A 21,422-nucleotide genomic window follows, 5' to 3' on the forward strand; every position below is an offset into this window, starting at 1 on the left:
ACCGGTGTCGTCGTGCTCGTTGGCAGAGTGTCCTGCCTCGGGCTGGGACAGGTTGGAGTGGTTGGAGGCGCGCGGGGTGACGTTGGGGCTGCTGTGGGCCGAGCTCTCGCACCGGGGCCGGCCCGACTCCAGGAAGTCTGAGTCTGCGGGCGGCTGGAAGACGAGCTGCTGCCGCTGAAGGAGCTCCAGCTTCTCCTCCATCTGCTGCTGAAACTGCTGGTGCTGGAGCTGCTGCTGCTTCTGCATACTCTACAACACAACACAACACTCTCATCATCAGAGGACGACAACACAATACTCTGACCAGAGACACAACAACAACACAACACCCTCATCAGAGGACAACACAATACTCTCATCAGAGGACGACAACACAATACTCATCTGAGGACAACACAACACTCTCATCATCAGAGGACGACAACACAATACTCATCTGAGGACAACACAACACTCTCATCATCAGAGGACGACAACACAATACTCTGACCAGAGACACAACAACAACACAACACTCTCATCAGAGGACGACAACACAATACTCATTTGAGGACAACACAATACTCTCATCAGTGACACAACATAATACTGTGATCAGAGGACGACAACACAATACTGTCAGACCTATGGCTACACTAGGGATACGCCGAAATTAAAATTGTGGCCGATACCGATAACCGATAATTCTTTATATCTGAAAGCCGATAACCGATATATTGGCCGATAAATCTAAATCCACATTTTTATATAATTTTTGAGAGCCTGATTACAAAAACAAAAGTCTCACCATTAAAATCCATTTCCCAATCACACAATTATAATGTTTTTATTATAATTTTATGTCGTCGATATAACAGACTGTTGCACTTTTCCTTTTTTAAAGTGATTGTAATCATATTCCAACATGGAATCATGTTCAACATGATGATAATCATAATCAAATCCATCATGTTGAACAGTGCACATCTGAAGTGTCTCAGCTGAAGGAAATAATACATTATTTATTGTCTTTAATATTATATCGGCCAAAGTTTCTTATCGGCCCATATAACGATAACATTAAAAATGAACAAATATAGGCTGATACCGATATTGTTGAAGATATATCGTGCATCCCTAGTCTACATTCATCCGGATGCATTTAAAGAAACGCTCCCTGTCCCTGTTTCAAGCATTTTCCAAAAGTTGCTCATCCACATCGAAACATCTGAAAATGCTTAAATCACCTTCCTGCACATGTGTAAAACATACTAAACGTTCACAAGATGATACATAATAAAGTTCTCACGCTATTTTATTGGCATGATCATTTTATCAACAAAATATCCCACTACTAACAAACCACAATATCGTCAGGGTATTGTCTACATGAGGGTTGCGCCGAAATTTACATTTTGGCCGATACCGATAACCGATAATTCTTTATATCTGAAAGCCGATAACCGATATATTGGCTGATAAATCTAAATCCACATTTTTATATAATTTTTGAGAGTCTGATTACAAAAACAAAAGTCACCATTAAAATCCATGTCCCAAACACACAATTATAATGTTTTTTATTATAATTTTATGTAGCCGATATGACAGACTGTTGCACTTTACTGTATTTTCCTTTTTTGAAGTGATTGTAATCATATTTCAAGCAATTCAAACCCATCATGTTGAACAGTGCGCATCTGAAGTGTCTCAGCTGAAGGAAATAATACATTATTTATCGGCTTTAATATATCGTCCAAATGTTCTTATCGGGCCGATAACGATAACATTAAAAATGTTTAATGTTTATTTAATGTTTACATTAAAAACATATATTGGCTGATACCGATATGGTGGCCGATATATCGTGCATCCCTAGTCTACATTCATCCGGATACATAAAACCCCCGCCATTTTCATATTAAAACGCTCCCTGTCCCTGTTTCAAGCGTTTTCCAAAAGTTGCTCCTCCACATCGAAACATCTGAAAATGCTTAAATCCCATCATTGACCGAATGAGTAACTTCCTAATGGTCAGATCTCCTTGGGGGAGTGTTTACCTTGGGATAGGTGATGATGAAGGCCACCCAGCCGGCCAGGAGGAAGGTGCAGAAGATGATGGTGGCCATGTCCTTCAGCATGGAGTCCACTGGCGTCTCCACGCGCGGGACACGGCCGGGCTTCTCCTGCAGGGACGACACCGGCGGAGGCAGCGGACTGTTGTCCTCCATCCCACTCTCATTCACTTTCTGAAACACATTTTGGTATTGACATATCAGTTTCAAAGGCAGATACAGATAATAATCGAGCATTCAATAAAATCAAACATATCTGTATATATTTATAAGCTTGACTGAGTAGATTTCGCTTTATATTAACTGCATACTCTAGTCAGGGATGGACCAGCGGTCTGTTTGGCCATGCGTTTGCTTTTTCTACAACTTCTATTATGTAATTAAATGCACTGGATGCTTTACGCTTTAGATGAGGGATGAAAGTCATTTTACCATCCAAGAATATCAATGAACAGTTACAGGTCATGACCACCGCAGATAGCAGTGGATGCATGCAGGGTTTAGAGAATCCTAAACAGTTTTCAAGTAACCACTCATTTATTGTGTTTCCACTTAATCAATCATATTCATATTTTTCCCCAGAAACATATATCGCCAAATATCATCATCGAGAGACGACACGATGCATTTGGGCCTATAACATTTAAAAATACCATTTATTTTAATCATAAACAGAATAATGGAAAAGATGCAGCCTTGAGGCACTCCTTGTTCTCATGTACTTGAAAACATCTGCCTCTTAGAGTAACAGATTTACAGGCAGTCACATGCTTTCCAAGCCATGCTACCACACGTTCTCTTTTAATAAAACCCTCAAAGACATCTGACTAATAATAATAATAATAATAATGTGCTCCTTCCTCTTCTAAGGTGATTGTCTCCATGGGTTTATTACACATGTGATGGGATGTGGTGTCGTTCTCACTGTACCTCTTCAATGGTCTTCTCTGTGGCCGGAGGGATGATGTTGACGTGCTGGCGAGGGATGTTCTCCGGGAACTTCTCCAGGATCTTGTTATGAGCGTCAGGTGGCGTCTCGTGGTGACCTGAGCGAGAGAAACATATCATACCTTATCAAAAGTCTTATTAAAATCTTATTAAAAGTGGGGAACATAGTAGAGCGCAAGAAAAGTGGCGAGATACTTATTAACAATTATGAAATATTTACAAAACTTGTATAAAAAGCATACACAAATTGTATGCTTTTATTAGAGCTGGGCAACGATTAATCGCATCCAAAATAAAAGTTTGTGTTTACATAATATATGTGTGTGAATTGTGTATAATTATTTTGTATATATAAATACAAACAGATGCATGTCTATATTTAAGAAATATTTGCATGTATATACTGTATATTTATTCATATATAATTTACATTATATTTTTATAATATTTTACAAACATTTTATATGTAAATAACACCATTTTCTTAAATATATAAATGCATGTGTGTCAAGTCAAGTCACATTTATTTATATAGCGCTTTTTACACTCCAGATTGTTCAGCTTTACAGAGATAACAGGAAAATAATGCAACAAAGTCTGTTTCCAGAAGAAAATAGCGTCACAGTCCAGCTTAAGTAAGTTCAGTGATCGTTCATTTCTGTTGTAAAAAAGTTATTAATTTAGTTTATTTATATATAGCCGCTCTGGAGAAAACCAGCTCAGTTTAGTTCTCATATAATGGTGTCTCAATAATATTGTTGAATATTAAATTAAATGTTAAATTTAATGTCCCCATGTATGTGTGTATAAATACAATGTGTGTGTATTTATGTATACGAAATAATTATACACAATGCACACGCATATATTATGTAAACACACACTTTTATTCTAGTTTTTAGCAAACAGATCCCTTTTGCATTCGCACTTTTCCCTACAACATGAAGATGCATTGTGACTTTGTTACTGTAAAGTTTGTTCAACACAAGCACAGCGTCTCCACTAGAGGGCGTGATGGACACACACACACACACACACACACACACACACACACACACACACACACACACACACACACACACACACACACACACACACACACACACACACATCTCTGCTGGAGTGTGTACCTATCAGCAGCAGAGAGTTCCTCATGAAGTTGATGCGGTTCCTCTCTCTCAGCGCTGCGCTGAACTTCACTGTTGTGCTGGGAGTGATCACACACTCCTGCTCATCTTCCACGCTCGAGTCCTGGTTACTGGGACCCTCCAGCATGGGAAACGTCCTGCCACGGGGCTGAAACACACACACACTTGTTATGAGCATGCATGCACTAGAACAGCACTAGGGACTTTTCAGACCTAAATAAAAATGTCAAAATCTGTATTAAAAAAAAAACTCTATTACTGCAGCACTCACTGTAAATATTTTTCCAGAGTCCTATTTATTTCCAACATTGCATTGCTTAACACTCTGAAAATGATATATGGGATAATGAAGTAGTATAGTAGTAGTAGTATATTCTAAAATCAATCTAAGCATGTAGTCCCATAAACGTATGAGGAAACACATATTTGAGGTTTTTAATGGCACTCACAACAACAGTGACTCCATCATGCACCAGTGAGGGAGACGCGTACAGACCAGTGGAGTGTTTCCCTACATATAACGTGGACCTGTCAGAACACAAGCCAAAAACAGCGAATTACTCAGAGCTTGTTTTCCAAAGTTACATTCTTTGCCTGTAAATAGCTTATCAAGGAACGGCTAGGTTTTATACAATGGCTAATCTTTATCCATGCACTATATATATATATACACTATATACTATACATTCTTAAAATCTTATGAACAATACATTTGTGATTTATGTATTACTACTTCATACTACAATTTCCAGAATCAGTTCTTCCCCACACTTCTTAAAGACAGAGAGGATGTGGCTTAGATATATCGGAGACGCAACATGCAAGTCAAATCATGCAAGATCAGCAAGAGACAAATTGGAGTAAAATGTGGTTTCGCAAGTAAACATTAAAGAAAATCAAGAGGTTGCATGACATGATGACTAACACTGTCGATAAGGTTAAAACTATTCGGTTACACTTTATTTTAAGGTGTCGTTGTTACAGTGTAATTATATATTTAAGTACTGAGTAATATTAATTAACTACATGTTAGTTGCATGTAATTATGCATAATTTACTGTTATTACTATGGTAAGTACATGTAACATATGTAACAAGGACACTGTAAAATAAAGTGTTACCAAACATTATTGTGGAAATGAAGCACATAAAAATAAAAAATAACCCTGTGCAGGCATACAGAAAACCATAGTACTTGATCTTATCTTACAGGAGTTTATCTTTGGTTTTCTTCTCGCGGGGAAACGGATACGTCCACTGTGTGATGCGGCCGACCTCTCCCGACATGAATGTGAGATAGCGCAGAGTTTCGACGGCCACGTTGGTGTGTGTGACCTTGCGAAGGCCCTCGCGCTGCCAGATGTAGATGGCCACCACTGGAGAGTTATAGTTCTGGACCCACTGCACGTCCCCGGACTCACTGTCCACCGTCACCACCAGCCCGTCCCCGTTGGACACGAAGTGGGCCATGTCTGTGAGAACACAGGAGAAACAGTGTGATGTGGAAGAGATCTGAAAGGGTTTCCAGACTGCCACTGACGGATGCTCACTGTGTTTGGTGTCGTCGTCTGGAAGGGTGTAGGCGTAGTCGGAGTAAGTGGCGTTCCAGCGAAGCTCTCGGCTCTTGGTGTCGTACATCGTGATTGTGTATTCTGAGGAACAACACAATCAGTGGATCAGCAAAGCACAATCTTTGGGACCGATCATACACTTGACTCAATGCAGCGCAAATGTGTTTTGCTAGTTTCAGCCCGACGCACTTTTCATTTTTACGTCCTCTAAAACTCTAACTCTTACTTATCTTATACTTTATATATTTGACTGTTAATACTATAGTGAGAACATGATTAACAAGCACACTGTAAAATAGTGTTTCCACTCTGTTTATATGTACTACCCCACATTTTGCAATCAGATTCACATATTCGTTTACATGTGCATTACATGAACAAATGTTTTTATCGTGATTTTTGATCAACATATTTAGTTCCTGTCTGAGATTTAGTCATAATTTAAAGATGGTTATTACTCCTCTATTCATAATAGACTTCAACTATATTTTAATCAGTAAATATTCTGAAACAGAATATATGTGCTATATACTTTGCATATATAGCATATAAATCGTTATTTATTTGTGCACTGATTCAAATGTTTATTTAATTTCTTAAAGCATACTTGAGCCAACAATGTTTGTTTATCTTTCAAATCAATTCAATACCATGATAAAACTTTTAATAGTTATTGTAATCTGAAAAATGTATGCCGTCACTTGTCAGTTTTAGGGGTGTAAGAATATACCGTAATGCAAAAATATGTATCGTAGATAGTGACAATATGTATTGTGTATAGTTCACCCAAAATGAAAATTACTGAGAAAAAAAATTAAGTTTTCAGAGTTTTAGTGTCAGTACTACATTAAACTGCTATATATAATGTTGAATATAATGTATAATAATGCAATATTTGTGGGTCCTGATAATGCCACGTTACCAGTAAAAGTGGCCTACATTATTTTAAATATATCTAGTCAGTGAAAGAGTGCAAGCATATTCAGGTCCAGGTCTCACCTGTGCGTCCGAGGTACAGCAGAGATGAAGATGGACAGAACATCTCAGCGTAAGAGGAGGTCAGTGTTTGCTGTTTCTCACCGGTCAGCAGATCCACAACATACCACACGTCCTGCTTCTTACCTACACACACACACACACATCTCATGTTCAAACCTTCATACACTTCATACAGTTATTCATGTTTCAAATTCAGTTCAAGATCAGCTCTATGTGCAGCGTCTGTCATTCAACCAGTCATTCTCATTCCGTTTGCAAAAAAACAAAAGATTGTGTGTAAAACTCCTCTTTGATAATCAAAATGACATTATTATTTTTTTCCTGTGTGGAAATAATTTCTTCATGCCTTAAAATAGCTTGAACGTAACTCGACACCCTTGCCTCATTTAGTATATGCAGTTTATGAGCCCTGCCTCCACTCACTCACACTCACAATGAACTAAATAAATAATTTTTTTTTTTTTTTTTTTTACAACAGAAATAAACCATCACTGAACTTTTTAGATGGCTTGATGACATCGTCTGAAAGGGAAAGTTCATAATTTTCATAATTTTGCACCAATGAACAACAAAGCCAGGAATAAAACACACTAATATACAAGAACTACTGAATAAAATGGAAAGAGAAGTGGTCATTTACATATTCAGTGCATGCTTTTCCCATGTGCTCATTCTTTTCCCCATTTCATTTTGCCCTTTATCATCTTAGAGATCAAAAGTCCAAAGATAACTGATGCATCATGGGTAAATGTTCTCATCAGGATGTGTAAACACACATCAGCACGTCAGATCAAACACACCACATGTTTATCTCAGGAAAGAAGTGTGGTTTTGAGTCGAACAGAGCTATTTCCTGTGATATTCAACGACATATGAGACAACTTCAACACTAATGTTTGAACCATTAATAAATCTAATTAGGAGAGATTAACAAGTAACGGGATTAAGATACTGCCTGATTTAATCAGTGTTTGGCCTGCTTCTTTGGGCTGGGTGCGTGTAATTATAGATGTCTCTGTGCCTTGTGATTACGCACTCTCGGTGGTTTAGAAAGGGTGGCACAGAGAGACGTCTTATTGTGGTGTTTGCAGTGAGATTATGAAGCAATCCCGCAGTGCCCACCCATCCACAGGAAAGGAAAGAAAGAAAGACCAGTTCCTCAAACGTGTGACACTCCTGCTAGTCATGTCGAATAAACGTTTAAAGTCCCCTTGTAGTCAATCATTTTATCCCTTAAAACTCATTTTTGATCACCAAAATGAGATTTCAACCCGTTGGACCCCATTGAAGTCACTATATGGAGAAAAATCCTGGAATGTTTTCCTCAAAAAAACCTTCATTTCTTTTCGAATGAAGAAAGAGAGACATGAACATCTTGGATGACGTGAGGGAGAGTAAATTATAGCAATGGGTCAAATGTCTTGATTATTAGTATGGGTCAAAATTATTAATTTTTCTTTTATGCCAAAAATCATGAGGATATGAAGTGAAGATCATGTTCCATGAAGATATTTAGTAAATTTCCTACCGTAAATATATAAAACATGTATTTTTGTGAGTGAATGCAGCACACTCGCCAACATAAATGAACAACTTTAAAGGTGATTTTCTCAATGTTTAGATTTTTTTGCACCCTCAGATTCCAGATTTTCATAATAGTTGTATCTCGACCAAATCTCTAACAAACCATACATCAATGGAAAGCTTATTTATTCAGCTTTCATATGATATATACATCTCAATTTCAGAAAATTGACCCATGTGACTGGTTTTGTGGTCCAGGGTCACATATATTATGTAAACACAAACTTTTATTTTGGATGCGATTAATCGTTGCCCAGCACTAGATGGTTTAAAGCATATTAAAAAAACCACATAAACAACATTAAAGCTTGATTTTCACCACAGGGGGACTTTAATATCTAGTGATTAATATCTCTAGTCCTAACTACAAGCTATAGTAATAGTAATGCTTGACTTAGCAAAATACCAGTGACAAAACCAAACTGAACTGAGGTTGAGGATAGGGCCAGAATAAGAGTAACAGGAGGAGTCTCTCACCCATGTACAAGATGCCATCAGAACTGCGGCAGGGCGACGCCTGGACCAGCTCAGGAATGGTGAACGGCAGTTTCTGCAACACACACACACACATTACATATGATAAGCAACTTTTTCTTTCAGCAAAAGCAGTCTACTCATTTAGTGTGGGTGCTACTATTGCCACTGACCTCAGATGTCTCACTTTTAAAATGATATTGCTAATTTCTAAAACTATCATTACTAAAAATATGACCGTTAGCTTCCAGAGAAAGAGGAAGTCCTTCAAGAGAAACGGAAAGAAGTTGTCTCTCACCGTCAGACCCTCGTTGTTCTTTCCTCCGAGAGAGTACAGACTGCCATCGTTGGGGTCCGGGAGGAACGCAGGCCTGTGAAACAACAACAAACACTTTTCATATCAGATAGGATTTATATCATGTAAAAAAAAAACCTGTATCTGTATGTACTAGATATAATACAAGAACAAATGATTTGTATGAATGATGTTATTTATGATATATTCTGTATAGGGATGCACCGATATGAACATTTTGGCCGTTACCAATAACCGATAATTATTTATATTTGAAAGCCGATAACCGATAATTATTTATATTTGAAAGGCGATAACCGATAATTATTTATATTTGAAAGGCGATAACCGATAATTCTTTATATCTGAAAGCCGATAACCGATAATTCTTTATATCTGAAAGCCGATAACCGATAATTCTATATATCTGAAAGCCGATAACCGATAATTCTTTATACCTGAAAGGCGATAACCGATAATTCTTTATACCTGAAAGGCGATAACCGATAATTCTTTATATCTGAAAGCCGATAACCGATAATTCTTTATATCTATAAAAGGCGATAACCGATAATTCTTTATATCTGAAAGCCGATAACCGATAATTCTTTATATCTGAAAGCCGATAACCGATAATTCTTTATATCTGAAAGGTGATAACCGATAATTCTTTATATCTGAAAGGTGATAACCAATAATTCTTTATATCTGAAAGGCGATAACCGATAATTCTTTATATCTGAAAGCCGATAACCGATAATTCTTTATATCTGAAAGGTTGATAACCGATAATTCTTTATATCTGAAAGGCGATAACTGTTAATTATTTATATCTGAAAGGCAATTACAGTTAATTATTTATATTTGAAAGGCGATAACCGATAATTCTTTATATCTGAAAGGTGATTACCGATAATTCTTTATATCTGAAAGGCGATAACCGATAATTCTTTATATCTGAAAGGCGATAACCGATAATTCTTTATATCTGAAAGCCGATAACCGATAATTCTATATATCTGAAAGCCGATAACCGATAATTCTTTATACCTGAAAGGCGATAACCGATAATTCTTTATACCTGAAAGGCGATAACCGATAATTCTTTATATCTGAAAGCCGATAACCGATAATTCTTTATATCTATAAAAGGCGATAACCGATAATTCTTTATATCTGAAAGCCGATAACCGATAATTCTTTATATCTGAAAGCCGATAACCGATAATTCTTTATATCTGAAAGGTGATAACCGATAATTCTTTATATCTGAAAGGTGATAACCAATAATTCTTTATATCTGAAAGGCGATAACCGATAATTCTTTATATCTGAAAGCCGATAACCGATAATTCTTTATATCTGAAAGGTTGATAACCGATAATTCTTTATATCTGAAAGGCGATAACTGTTAATTATTTATATCTGAAAGGCAATTACAGTTAATTATTTATATTTGAAAGGCGATAACCGATAATTCTTTATATCTGAAAGGTGATTACCGATAATTCTTTATATCTGAAAGGCGATAACCGATAATTCTTTATATCTGAAAGGCGATAACCGATAATTCTTTATATCTGAAAGGCGATAACCGATAATTCTTTATATCTGAAAGCCGATAACCGATAATTCTTTATATCTGAAAGGTGATAACCGATAATTCTTTATATCTGAAAGGTGATAACCGATAATTCTTTAAATCTGAAAGGCGATAACCGATAATTCTTTATATTTGAAAGCCGATAACCGATAATTATTTATATTTAAAGGGCGATAACCGATAATTATTTATATTTGAAAGCCGATAACCGATATATATTGGCCGATAAATCTAAATATTAATTTTTATACAGTTTTTGAGAGCCTGATTACAAGAACCAAAGTCTCACCATTAAAATCCATGTCCTAAACACACAATTATGAGAAAGTGATGTTCTCATTATAATTTTATGTAGCCGATATTACAGACTTGCACTGCACATGTTGCACTTTACTGTATTTTCCTTTCAATCATATTTCAAGCAATTCAAAACCATCATGTTGAACAGTGCGCATCAGAAGTGTCTAAGTAATCCATTAATTATCTTCTTTAATATATCAAAATTTTCTCATTGGGCCGATAACGATAACATTAAAAATCAACACATATCGGCTGATACCGATATGGTGGCCGATATATCGTGCATCCCTAATTTTGCATAAAGCTAATGTTAATGAAAGACTCAGATTGGTCACTATAAACTGTCATTGTATGGACAAGAACTGTGTAAAAAAACAGCAGCATTACAGGTTTGGAGGATTATAATGATCCACATGCACAACCGCTCAGGTATAGGTGAAAGAAAGCTTACTCTGACACGTGCGTCGGGACTTGCAAAACAGGATCTGCATTGGGAATGAGAGACATTTCAGTTAAGAGATATAAACTTTATCACAGGCAAATGAAGGGATGAGCAAACATGAAGACAATTCAAAGCAAGCAAACTAAGTGTTGGGTGTCAAACCTAACAGAGATTAATCCATTCACATAAATTAATCCATTAGCACTTTCTCCTCCCGGTATCAACTTATAAGACCTTCATATAAACAACAATTCTTTTTTATTATTAAATATTTTAGAAAGTAATCAAACCCATCAAATAACACAAATGGAAAAATGACAAGGCTCTGGAATCACAGTCTAGTTATACTCTCAAACAACATCACAATGTGCATCATCAAACCTCATTGGTTTAAATCAGCCAATGGCTCCCAGTAAAAACCAAACAAGGTCTTGAATGTCTTATTCCTGTGAGTTGGCAATAGAAAAGTGCCGTTTACACTTTATTTTAAGGTGTTATGGTTACAGTGTAATTATATGTTTAAGTACTGAGTAATATTAATTAACTACATGTACTTACTATAGGGTTAGGGTAGGATTAGGGTTTGATTGAGGGTTAGTTCATGTAATTATGCATAATTTACTGTTATTACTACGGTACATGTAGTATAAGTATATAAGTACATGTAACAAATCTAACAAGGACATTGTAAAATAAAGTGTAACCAAAGTGTCTAGCACTCATGAGAGCCGGACCACAATGACAACGCACTTAAACAAAGACTATCAGGTCCGACTGCACACTGTGTGTGTGTGTGTGTGTGTGTGTGTGTGTGTGTGTGTAGAGCAACGGCCTGCGTGTTTGACCGGCTCAGCCTGTGCATCAGGTTTCTGAGAGACAGCCGGAGGATCAAATGCATGTGAATATTGAAAAGTAGGGCCAGTAATGGAAGATTCCACTCAATGCATGTTAATAAACACCGCAGAACATGCATTAAACCTTCATGTGCTGTTTTTCAAGAGGAAATGAGCTGAACAGACGTGCCTGGCCTTGATGACACACAGTTTGTGCACCGAGTTTCAAAATATTATTGCGTAAGGAAATCTGCTATCATTCCAGATGCATGCTGGGAAAACCCAGAATACCACCTTGTGTCATAAATGCAGTGAAAACACTTGCTTAATGCTTTTTATATTTCCCTCGACAGATATAACAATTCAAATAGCAAGTCAAAGTGAAACTGCTTAAGTTCGCTAAACTCTCATAGTATTCTTCATCGTATTTGAAAGGAAAGGTGAATTTCTTTGTTGTTGTGACTGTTTTTTTTAATACACTTTCTTGCATTCACTAAATGGTTCTGTAATGCGTCAGAATGCTTTTAAAGTACAAATATTCCATTTAGTCTATAAATTAATATGAGGTCCTATATAAAATAATTTGGATTGTTAGTATTGTGTAAAATAGTTTAAAGTCTTAATTCTGTCATTTTTTCCCAAACCCATGAGACTTCCATTCATCTTCAGAACACAAATAAAAATATTCTTTTAATATTTTTTCCCACAAGAGATAAAAGTAATCCATATGAATCAAATGCTTTACTCAAGTATTTTGAAGAGAAGCGATTTATATATATATATATGATGAACAGATTAAATGTAAGCTCTTATTCACTTTGATCAGCACACACACACACACACACACACACACACACACACACACACACACACACACACACACACACACACACACACAGATCTTTAAATGTGGTCAAACACAGAAGCTCAACCGTGCGTTACATGCAAAAACAAACCCGAACTGGTTTTTGTGGAAGCTTAGGTGTGTTTGTGTGAGATGTGAGAGTTGTAACCTCACTGGTTTGCAAACCTTATTTAAATGTGCTCTATGTGTGACTGTCAATCAGTGTTATATATATATATATGATCAAAAGCCCAAATTTAATCTGTTCATCACATAAAGTGATCGAGTCTCTTCAGAAAACTTGAATTAAATGCTCGATTCATATGGATTACTTTTACAATGTCTTTTTAATATGTGAAAGTTTTGGTTGCATCAGACTTTCATTGGAGAGACAGAAATCTCTCAGGTTTCAATTAAGAAAAAAAATTTTCATTTATGTTTCGAAGAAGAACAAAAGTCTAATGGGTTTGGAAAGACAAGAGTACGTTTTCACCAATCAATGCTCTTGAAAGCTGAAAACCTTTGATTAGACCTTCCATTATACTTTAAAAGTGTAATAAACTGGTGTGTGTTTCGCAGTAAAATCATATTCCGATTTACATATCCTGGTTGTTTTCTTTATTTTACAAAAGCACAATGTTTTGTGTTCACAAATAAAAAAACAGACCTTTTACAGTTTCGAATGAAGTCTCACTCATGTCTGTGTGACCATAAATGACGGAGTACTTTAAGTTGTTTCCACTGTTATAATGTGCTTTCTTTGTGCATCTGCCATTGTCACCGCATGTTAATGAACTCTCACGCTCAAAGAAAACAGCACAGGCTGAGTCAAGCATGGCCTTGAAGTCAAAGACGTTGAGAAACACTGATAACAGTTTTACAGTTTTTCACTTTCACTACTTTCACTGTGATCTGAACTCATGATTGACCTGCGTTTAAAAGTGCTGTCTGTAACCTTTTCACTCCACCAAAGCATAAAAATACCATAATATGTTTGCATATATTGAGGAAACATAAGTTCACATACTCGTTTCTCTGGAAAACACTTCTACAGCCGGTTATTTTACTGTGAAATGTGTGTTTCCAGGCTGGAATGTTTGTTATTGTTTTTCACATTTTTATCGTCCATTGCGTTCGTTCCTGTTGCGTGAGCTCAAACTGGCGACCCGTGTGAGCGTCGAGTCTGTGGAGGCGGGGAAATAACGATCTCCGATATTGTGACTTTGGAGTGCAGTACCTATTTCCACCACTAGTTGTGAATCTTACAGACTGCACCTTTAAAACTAACGCGTATGATTATGCGTACCTTCTTTCAGGGTCCACTTGATGGTTCCAGATCTCTTGCTGACGGCGTGAAGGTTCCCGTCCAGCGTGGACACGAAGAGCAGACTCTCGGGCACTGACACCGTACTGCTGATGCAGGAGCCCTGCACACACACACACACACACACACACACACACACACACACACACACACACACACACACACACACACACACACACACACCATCACTTTTCTTATTCTTTACAACTTTCTTAAAAACAGTAGTGTCCAAAAGTGATGTCTGGAGATCGACATCTTCATATTACTAAACATCTGTTGAAGATTTTATAAGCATATTGCGTAGATGTGTTTGAAGTCAATGGTTTTATTTGTGGTGATAATGCATTAAAACATAATTTTTGGCCAGGCTGTCATACAAAGAGTTATGAACACATGCAAAAAACACAAGAGAGAACCAATGGAATATTAATAACTCATTATGTATGAGTTTTTTTAGTTTAGGCTATGTGTTTTTTTTTTTTTTTTTTTTTTTTTTTGCATAGCAAAATAAAACCTGTAGTTTGCCTTTTTTGCCAAATAATATTGTCAGAAAAACAAGTTTAGTGTTCTTCTCTCATATTTAAAATATGTTACAAAATAGAAAATATTTTCCTCATATTTTGATGGTTTAATCAAACTTGTAAGGGTCAGTAAAAACAAATATCACTTTTAGCCACTGTAGATAGTGGAAATAGTAGAAATAGTATTAATAGAAATACACTGTAGATGTGTAAGTAAATGTGTTTTAAACTGTTTTACGTCAGAGCCTGTTGGATTTACAACACAAAAATCCGACAGATTGACAATTTTACTTTAAATCGAAACTTCTTGATTATGTATTTTTTTTCACAAATAAAAAACATGAATAAAAAGGAAGTAAACACTCTAACCCACCGTAATCTAGTAAGTCTGGGAATCACAGTTTCTCATAGACCAGATAACACCACTTATAAATACAGTATAAAGTGAACATGACACAGTAAACTACAGGCATTTAACACAGGCTATACTTATATAAGATCATCTGGCAGCTGGATTTTATGAAGTTTGCTGGTATTAAAACGACAATTATTGGCTGATGCTGATCATTAAAAATATCTGCCTTGGAAACAGATCAGTCGACCACTACCTCTGTGTATTCAGCCGTCTGAAGCCTAAAATAAACATGATTTGGCTGAAAACATACTATAATACTTCTGCTGGATGACTGATGGAAGAAAGCATTAAAATCTCTGCAGTGTTTCATGAAACGCAGTGAGAGAACTGGAGAAAACACTGAACATCTGAACATCTGACTAATTAAAGCTGGGGATTAAAAATGATATGGCAAAATTTTCATATCGGTGCATCCCTACATTTAGTATTATTGTTTTCGTATTTTTATTTACTGTGATGTGAAAACTGGCAGTAGGGGTGGGTTATGAATCATTCATTTAAATTTTTTTTAATTTTTTTTTTTTATAATTAACTCAAATTGACGTCAACAATTAACATTTTGTCAGAACCTTGTTCTTTAGTTGGTGGGAGAATCGTGATCTCTATTTGAAACAAAACAATTTTTATCAGTTCATGAATCAGATCCATGATCTTGGCATTGCTAGCGCCGTGAATACCAACAATCGCTTTCCCTTTTTCTTTTTAAAAGTGTAACTTGAATCCAGAAGTTGCTTCAAACAACACCCAGTATGTGTAGATTTAAAAGAAATGCTTGAAACGAGGAGAGGAACGCACAGTGATCACTCCCGGCCTGAAGCTAAACCTGACCTCTAGACAGACAGTTGTTCAATAAACACACAACCCGTTCACCTAGAGAAACTAGTCTGACTCTGGTGTGGCTTTCATTAAACAAAGAGACTTCGTACACACACACACACACACACACACACACTGTACTGGACCACGTGCTGATAATGTGTTTCAGTGGCTTGAATCTGACGGTTAGCGAGAGCAAACATTGCACAGCTGTGAGATCTCTCACGACCTCACATGGACTCGATCACCATCGAAACACAGCCACACACACTCTTGGTTTCAGGAGAGAGCAGAAAACATCTGCTGAAACACTGATACACACACACACACAATCATCATCATCACACTGCAAATGTTCCTTCAGAGTTACTTTAGCATGACACGAAAACAAACTCAACGGGACACGATGTGCTTTAATCCTCAGTGTCGTCTACTTATTATAACACACTTCATGAATAAATATTGTTGGGCCACAGGTTAGGCTCCGCCCACAAATGCAAAACACATGGTCTATAGATCTGGGCCCAACTAAAATGAACTACTACACACTTATTTGTGTATTAAAGTGTGTGATTAGCAGGTCCACGCAGTCTCTCTCACACTTCCACATCCTCTTTCTCCAACGGCGCAGCAGAAGAGGGAAATATCAGATGCTATTTTAATACAGATTGCAACATGTGCATGTATTAAAGATGACTGACACATGTATACTGCTAATCAATCAGGGCTCGGCCATATCGGTGTCGGCCGATATCGGTTCATTTTTAATGTTATCGTTATCGGCCCGATAAGAAAATTTGTCCGATATATTAAAGCCGATAAATAATGTATTATTTCCTTCAGCTGAGACACTTCAGATGCGCACTGTTCAACATGATGGGTTTGAATTGCTTGAAATATGATTGAAATCACTTCAAAAAAGGAAAATACAGTTAAGTGAATAATATCGGCTACATAAAATTATAATAAAAACATTATAATTGTGTGTTTGGGACATGGATTTTAATGGTGAGACTTTAGTTTTTGTAATCAGGCTCTCAAAAGATATATCAGAATTTGGATTTAGATTTATCGGCCGATGTATCGGTTATCGGCTTTCAGATATAAAGAATTATCGGTTATCGGTATCGGCCAAAATGTTCATATCGGTGCATCCCTAATAAAAATAATAGTCATTGACTCATTGCAGATTATTTGGGTCTTTAACAACAGCTGATAGAGTGTATAATGCATAAAATGTACAACACACATTTATTTTATTAGCACAACCGCTCTATTGTAGTATTAATAGTAATTTAGGATGTTAGCACTATTATAGCACCGTTGACGCAGTGATTTAATTGCACGCAATTCTGAAAACGCCTACAAAATGGCGGCGTCTATCGGTGAATCCGATATTACAAAACTGACACCCAATTAAAATAAATATCGGTAAAACCGATTATCGGTTGATTTTTAGGAAGTTTAAAAGTGTGTTGTTGAAAAGCTTACATACAATATGTTAGCACTATTTGTTTTGTTCATTCCAATGAATTATTCTCATTTGAAAGTCAATTAGATAAAAGTGTCTGCACAATTAGTGTATACTTATGTTCAAATGCACATTTCTTTAGCTTTCAATCGGCACATTTTAAGATGATATTTGGGGGAAAGATGTTAAATGCAGAAAACAAATGTGTTTTTTTCTTAGATAATCAACATTATTTGATAGAAAAAAAAACATGGATGGCCTTTCATTCTAGACAGCAAAACAGATCAACAATAGAGTGATAATTATTACTGAATATGTGTTGAATGTCAATAACAAGCTATATGAGTCACACACACTTCCTGTGAGCTACAAGTCCACACACACACACACACATATGATCGGAGGAACGTCAGGAGAATTAAACTAGACGTTATGCTGAAACTAACATGGATGAAATCAATAGACTTACAGGCCTTACACTGTATAAAGGTCAACATTTTGATTAAACCATCAAAATATGAGGGAAATATTTTCTTTTTTGTAAAATATTTGAAATATAAATCATAAGTCATTTTCACAACTCTTGTTTTCATTCCTGTTAAAAAAATCAAATAAAGCATTTTAATAAATAGGCTAAACGTTAATAACGGGATATATGAGCAGACTGATAGTTGTACGGTATGTAAAATGCCATGCATTTATATGAAATATTGCTGGATTATGTTGATCATCATAGGCACAATGGAGAAAGTCTTGATCTTTATCTTTATCACTGATGTCTGAGGATCTCAGTTATCAGATCGAGGTGAAGACTGAAGAACTGCCCGTTTTGTTCAAGATAAACAAGTAAATAAATAAATACTTTAAAATGTTTTAAATAATGTAATTGTTTGATATACTTTATTCATAACTTGCACATCATAACATGTCATTTTTTGTATAGCCTTTTTTATTGTTCTTCACTGCCAGTCTTCACCAAAATGCTGTAAATCTACTGTGATGTTTAGTAGAGATCGACCGATATTGATTTTATATGACCGATATGATATAATTATTTGCATGTTTATGTGCCTGATAACCGATATCTCATTAGTGCATTACCGGCTGTTATGTTAAATAAAGTTTATTAATTAAGAAAGGCAAGTTATTTTACCTTTTGAACACCGTTGACGCAATGATTTAATTGATTAAGATTAATACAAGATGGCGGCGTTTATCGGTGAATCCGATATTACAAAACTGATACCCAATTAAATATCGGTGAAACCGATTATCGGTTGATTTTCAGGAAGTTTAAAAGTGTGTTGTGGAAAAGCTTACACAGACTCAGGCAAAGGCACTCTTATCCATTGATAAACAAGGATACTATAGTAAAGGCTAGTCCAGAAAAGATATGAAGCACAGACTCATGAAACCTGAATATAACTCTCTCTTAGACACTAGTGATCGGGTCTACTCTATCATATAGAGCTATTGTTCTGATGTTTCTGCTCAGATCACAGCATGCATATACTTTTGCATATCAGAAATATCTTCATAAAGTCAGATTAAACAGCAGGCACACAAAGATCAGCATTATGACAATGTTCAATGACACCCAAACTAACAAGCAAAAAGACTAGACAGGGTCAGAGGTCAGACCAGCAGTGTTTAGACTCATGACTCCAGTAGTAATGAATACAGTAGTGCTGAACTGATCAGAGATCAGTGAAACAGGGATGTTTACACACTCACCATCAGACTCCAGCATATGAGCGCAGATATAATCCACACCAGAGCCCTGCTACACACTCCCCACGCCATCATACACACATACAGAGACACGCGGAGTACACGGCTGATATCGGCTCGGTTTACGATCGTTCACTGTGTCATTGTAACGTTACTAGTGAACAGACGGGTTCAATGCGTTTATCAGCTCGCTTCCTCTTACTGCTCCTGCGCATGCGCACCACGCGCCTGGGGGCGGGGCTGCGACACGACGTAACTTCACCTTGGACCGGAAACGAGGACTCATATTTGTATTTTTTGTTGTTGTTATTAGCGTATAATGTACATTTATATATATATATATATTACATAAGAGTAAATTAAACAACGGGGGTAGTAAAATATGAAGACTAATAGTTCTTATTTTTTGTGCAAAGAATCTCTTTTTGAAGAATTTTTATTTTATTTTAAAAACGAATCTTTTTCTTATTCATTATCTAACGTTATTTGGCCTCGACTGGTCTTTTTGCCATGCTGTTAAATAAATAAGTAAATAAATAAACACTTTAAAATGTTTTAAATAATGCAATTGTTTGGATGCTTTATTCATAAATCGCACATAATAACAGCAGACATTATTCCATCATTGCTCCACTGTTGTGTATATACATCCTTTTTCTGTCTTTTTTATTGTTGTCTCGATTTACTGTAGTGTTTTGAACCACGTTTCGTTTTTCTCTACTGCCCTCCACTGTGTTAGAAATGACAATAAATCTGACTTTTACTTTCCAAGAATATCGTGGTCCCCAAAAACAGCTATTAATTTGTTATTCTTACTTGTCCTAATTCTCATCAGTAAATAACTTAATTACACTTTACTTATTTGACTGAACAACAACAACCTGCGGTATACTAGGGGGTGTTGTTTAAATGGATGTCGATGGAAGTCGAATGCTAATTAAACTGCTTTTGTGATGAAACTCTGCCATTATTGATGGGAGAAACGAAGCTTTTCAAAGCTTCGAATCAATTGAACCGACTCACCGTTTCGAAGCGATCGAAACGCCACACTCTGGCGACCCCTGCTGGTGCAACAGTGTAACCGCAGCAAAAACCCAAGCGTAAAAACACCTTTTACAAACCCATTGCAAATGTTTTATTGAAAGTATAATCTATCAAATGCAATTACCTAATCATCTAACACCATTACATATCAAGAATATGCATAATATGTGTTCTTTTATCAATTTTAAGGGGTTGTTTTGTTTGTTGGCTCAGCTAAACAGGCCAATAAGAGACTATTAACTAACTACTATTAGACTACTACTTTTAATTATACGAATGTCTAATTAAAACGTCTACAGATGTATAAAACTGATCAGAGATCAGGTAAAACAAAACCCACAGTATTAATGCGTTCACAGGGATCATCATCGCCCTCCAGCGGCGAACCATTGAAATAACGACGTTTACTAAAATCACGTGACTTTGGCAGTTTGATTCGCGCTCCGAACCACTGATTCAACACAAAAGGTTTCGAAGCTTCATGAAGCATTGCTCCCAACACTACTTACCATTTAATGATTCAACATTAATTTAATCGTCAACACGTTGCCAATAAACATTTTGGATATATCTATTATTGGAGTTTAGACCGGAAAAAAAATGCTGCTTTGTATTTTCAGACAGTTATGAATCATTTTACTGCTCGTCTCATACATTTGTATTGTGTCCTCAAACAGTGGTGTTTTTATTTTTTTAATTTTACAGTATTTATAATTCATAATACGAATGCAAAATATTATACACAATATCTACACAGTGTGATGAATGTAAAAGTTTCATAGTTGTGGTATCCAGATGAGTCTTTACTGGAATGTGATTGGTTATGAAGGAACACGTGATCCGTTGACCGTTACGCGTTGGCCAATGATTGAGTTCGGCGTCTCCACATATTAAGAGCATCTCCCAGATGTTCGTCTTTTACACGCAGAGAGCGAGAGAAGACAGTCGCTTTCAGGCGCTAAATTCAGTGTGTTTTATATGTTTTGTAGGCCGGAGAGACTGAAT

General features: G+C 36.3%; 1 protein-coding gene across 1 annotated transcript in view; it reads right to left on the reverse strand.

The window, feature by feature from the left end:
• ern1 (endoplasmic reticulum to nucleus signaling 1) overlaps positions 1–19,597 on the reverse strand; it is a 34,380-nt gene extending 14,783 nt beyond the window's left edge. Inside the window, exons 1-13 of the mRNA XM_084108883.1 lie at positions 19,377–19,597; positions 14,402–14,522; positions 11,428–11,461; positions 9,077–9,149; positions 8,782–8,854; positions 6,721–6,843; positions 5,701–5,802; positions 5,361–5,622; positions 4,600–4,678; positions 4,133–4,298; positions 2,985–3,100; positions 2,040–2,228; positions 3–249 (exon numbers count right to left, since the gene is read on the reverse strand). Of these exons, the coding sequence (XP_083965009.1) occupies positions 3–249; positions 2,040–2,228; positions 2,985–3,100; positions 4,133–4,298; positions 4,600–4,678; positions 5,361–5,622; positions 5,701–5,802; positions 6,721–6,843; positions 8,782–8,854; positions 9,077–9,149; positions 11,428–11,461; positions 14,402–14,522; positions 19,377–19,448 (1,657 nt within the window). The 5' untranslated portion in view covers positions 19,449–19,597. The remainder of the gene's footprint in view (positions 1–2; positions 250–2,039; positions 2,229–2,984; positions 3,101–4,132; positions 4,299–4,599; positions 4,679–5,360; positions 5,623–5,700; positions 5,803–6,720; positions 6,844–8,781; positions 8,855–9,076; positions 9,150–11,427; positions 11,462–14,401; positions 14,523–19,376) is intronic.
• Between the last annotated feature and the right edge of the window lie 1,825 nt (positions 19,598–21,422).

Source organism: Abramis brama (assembly GCF_963993115.1).
Source record: "Abramis brama genome assembly, chromosome: 1".
Lineage (NCBI taxonomy): Eukaryota > Metazoa > Chordata > Actinopteri > Cypriniformes > Leuciscidae > Abramis > Abramis brama.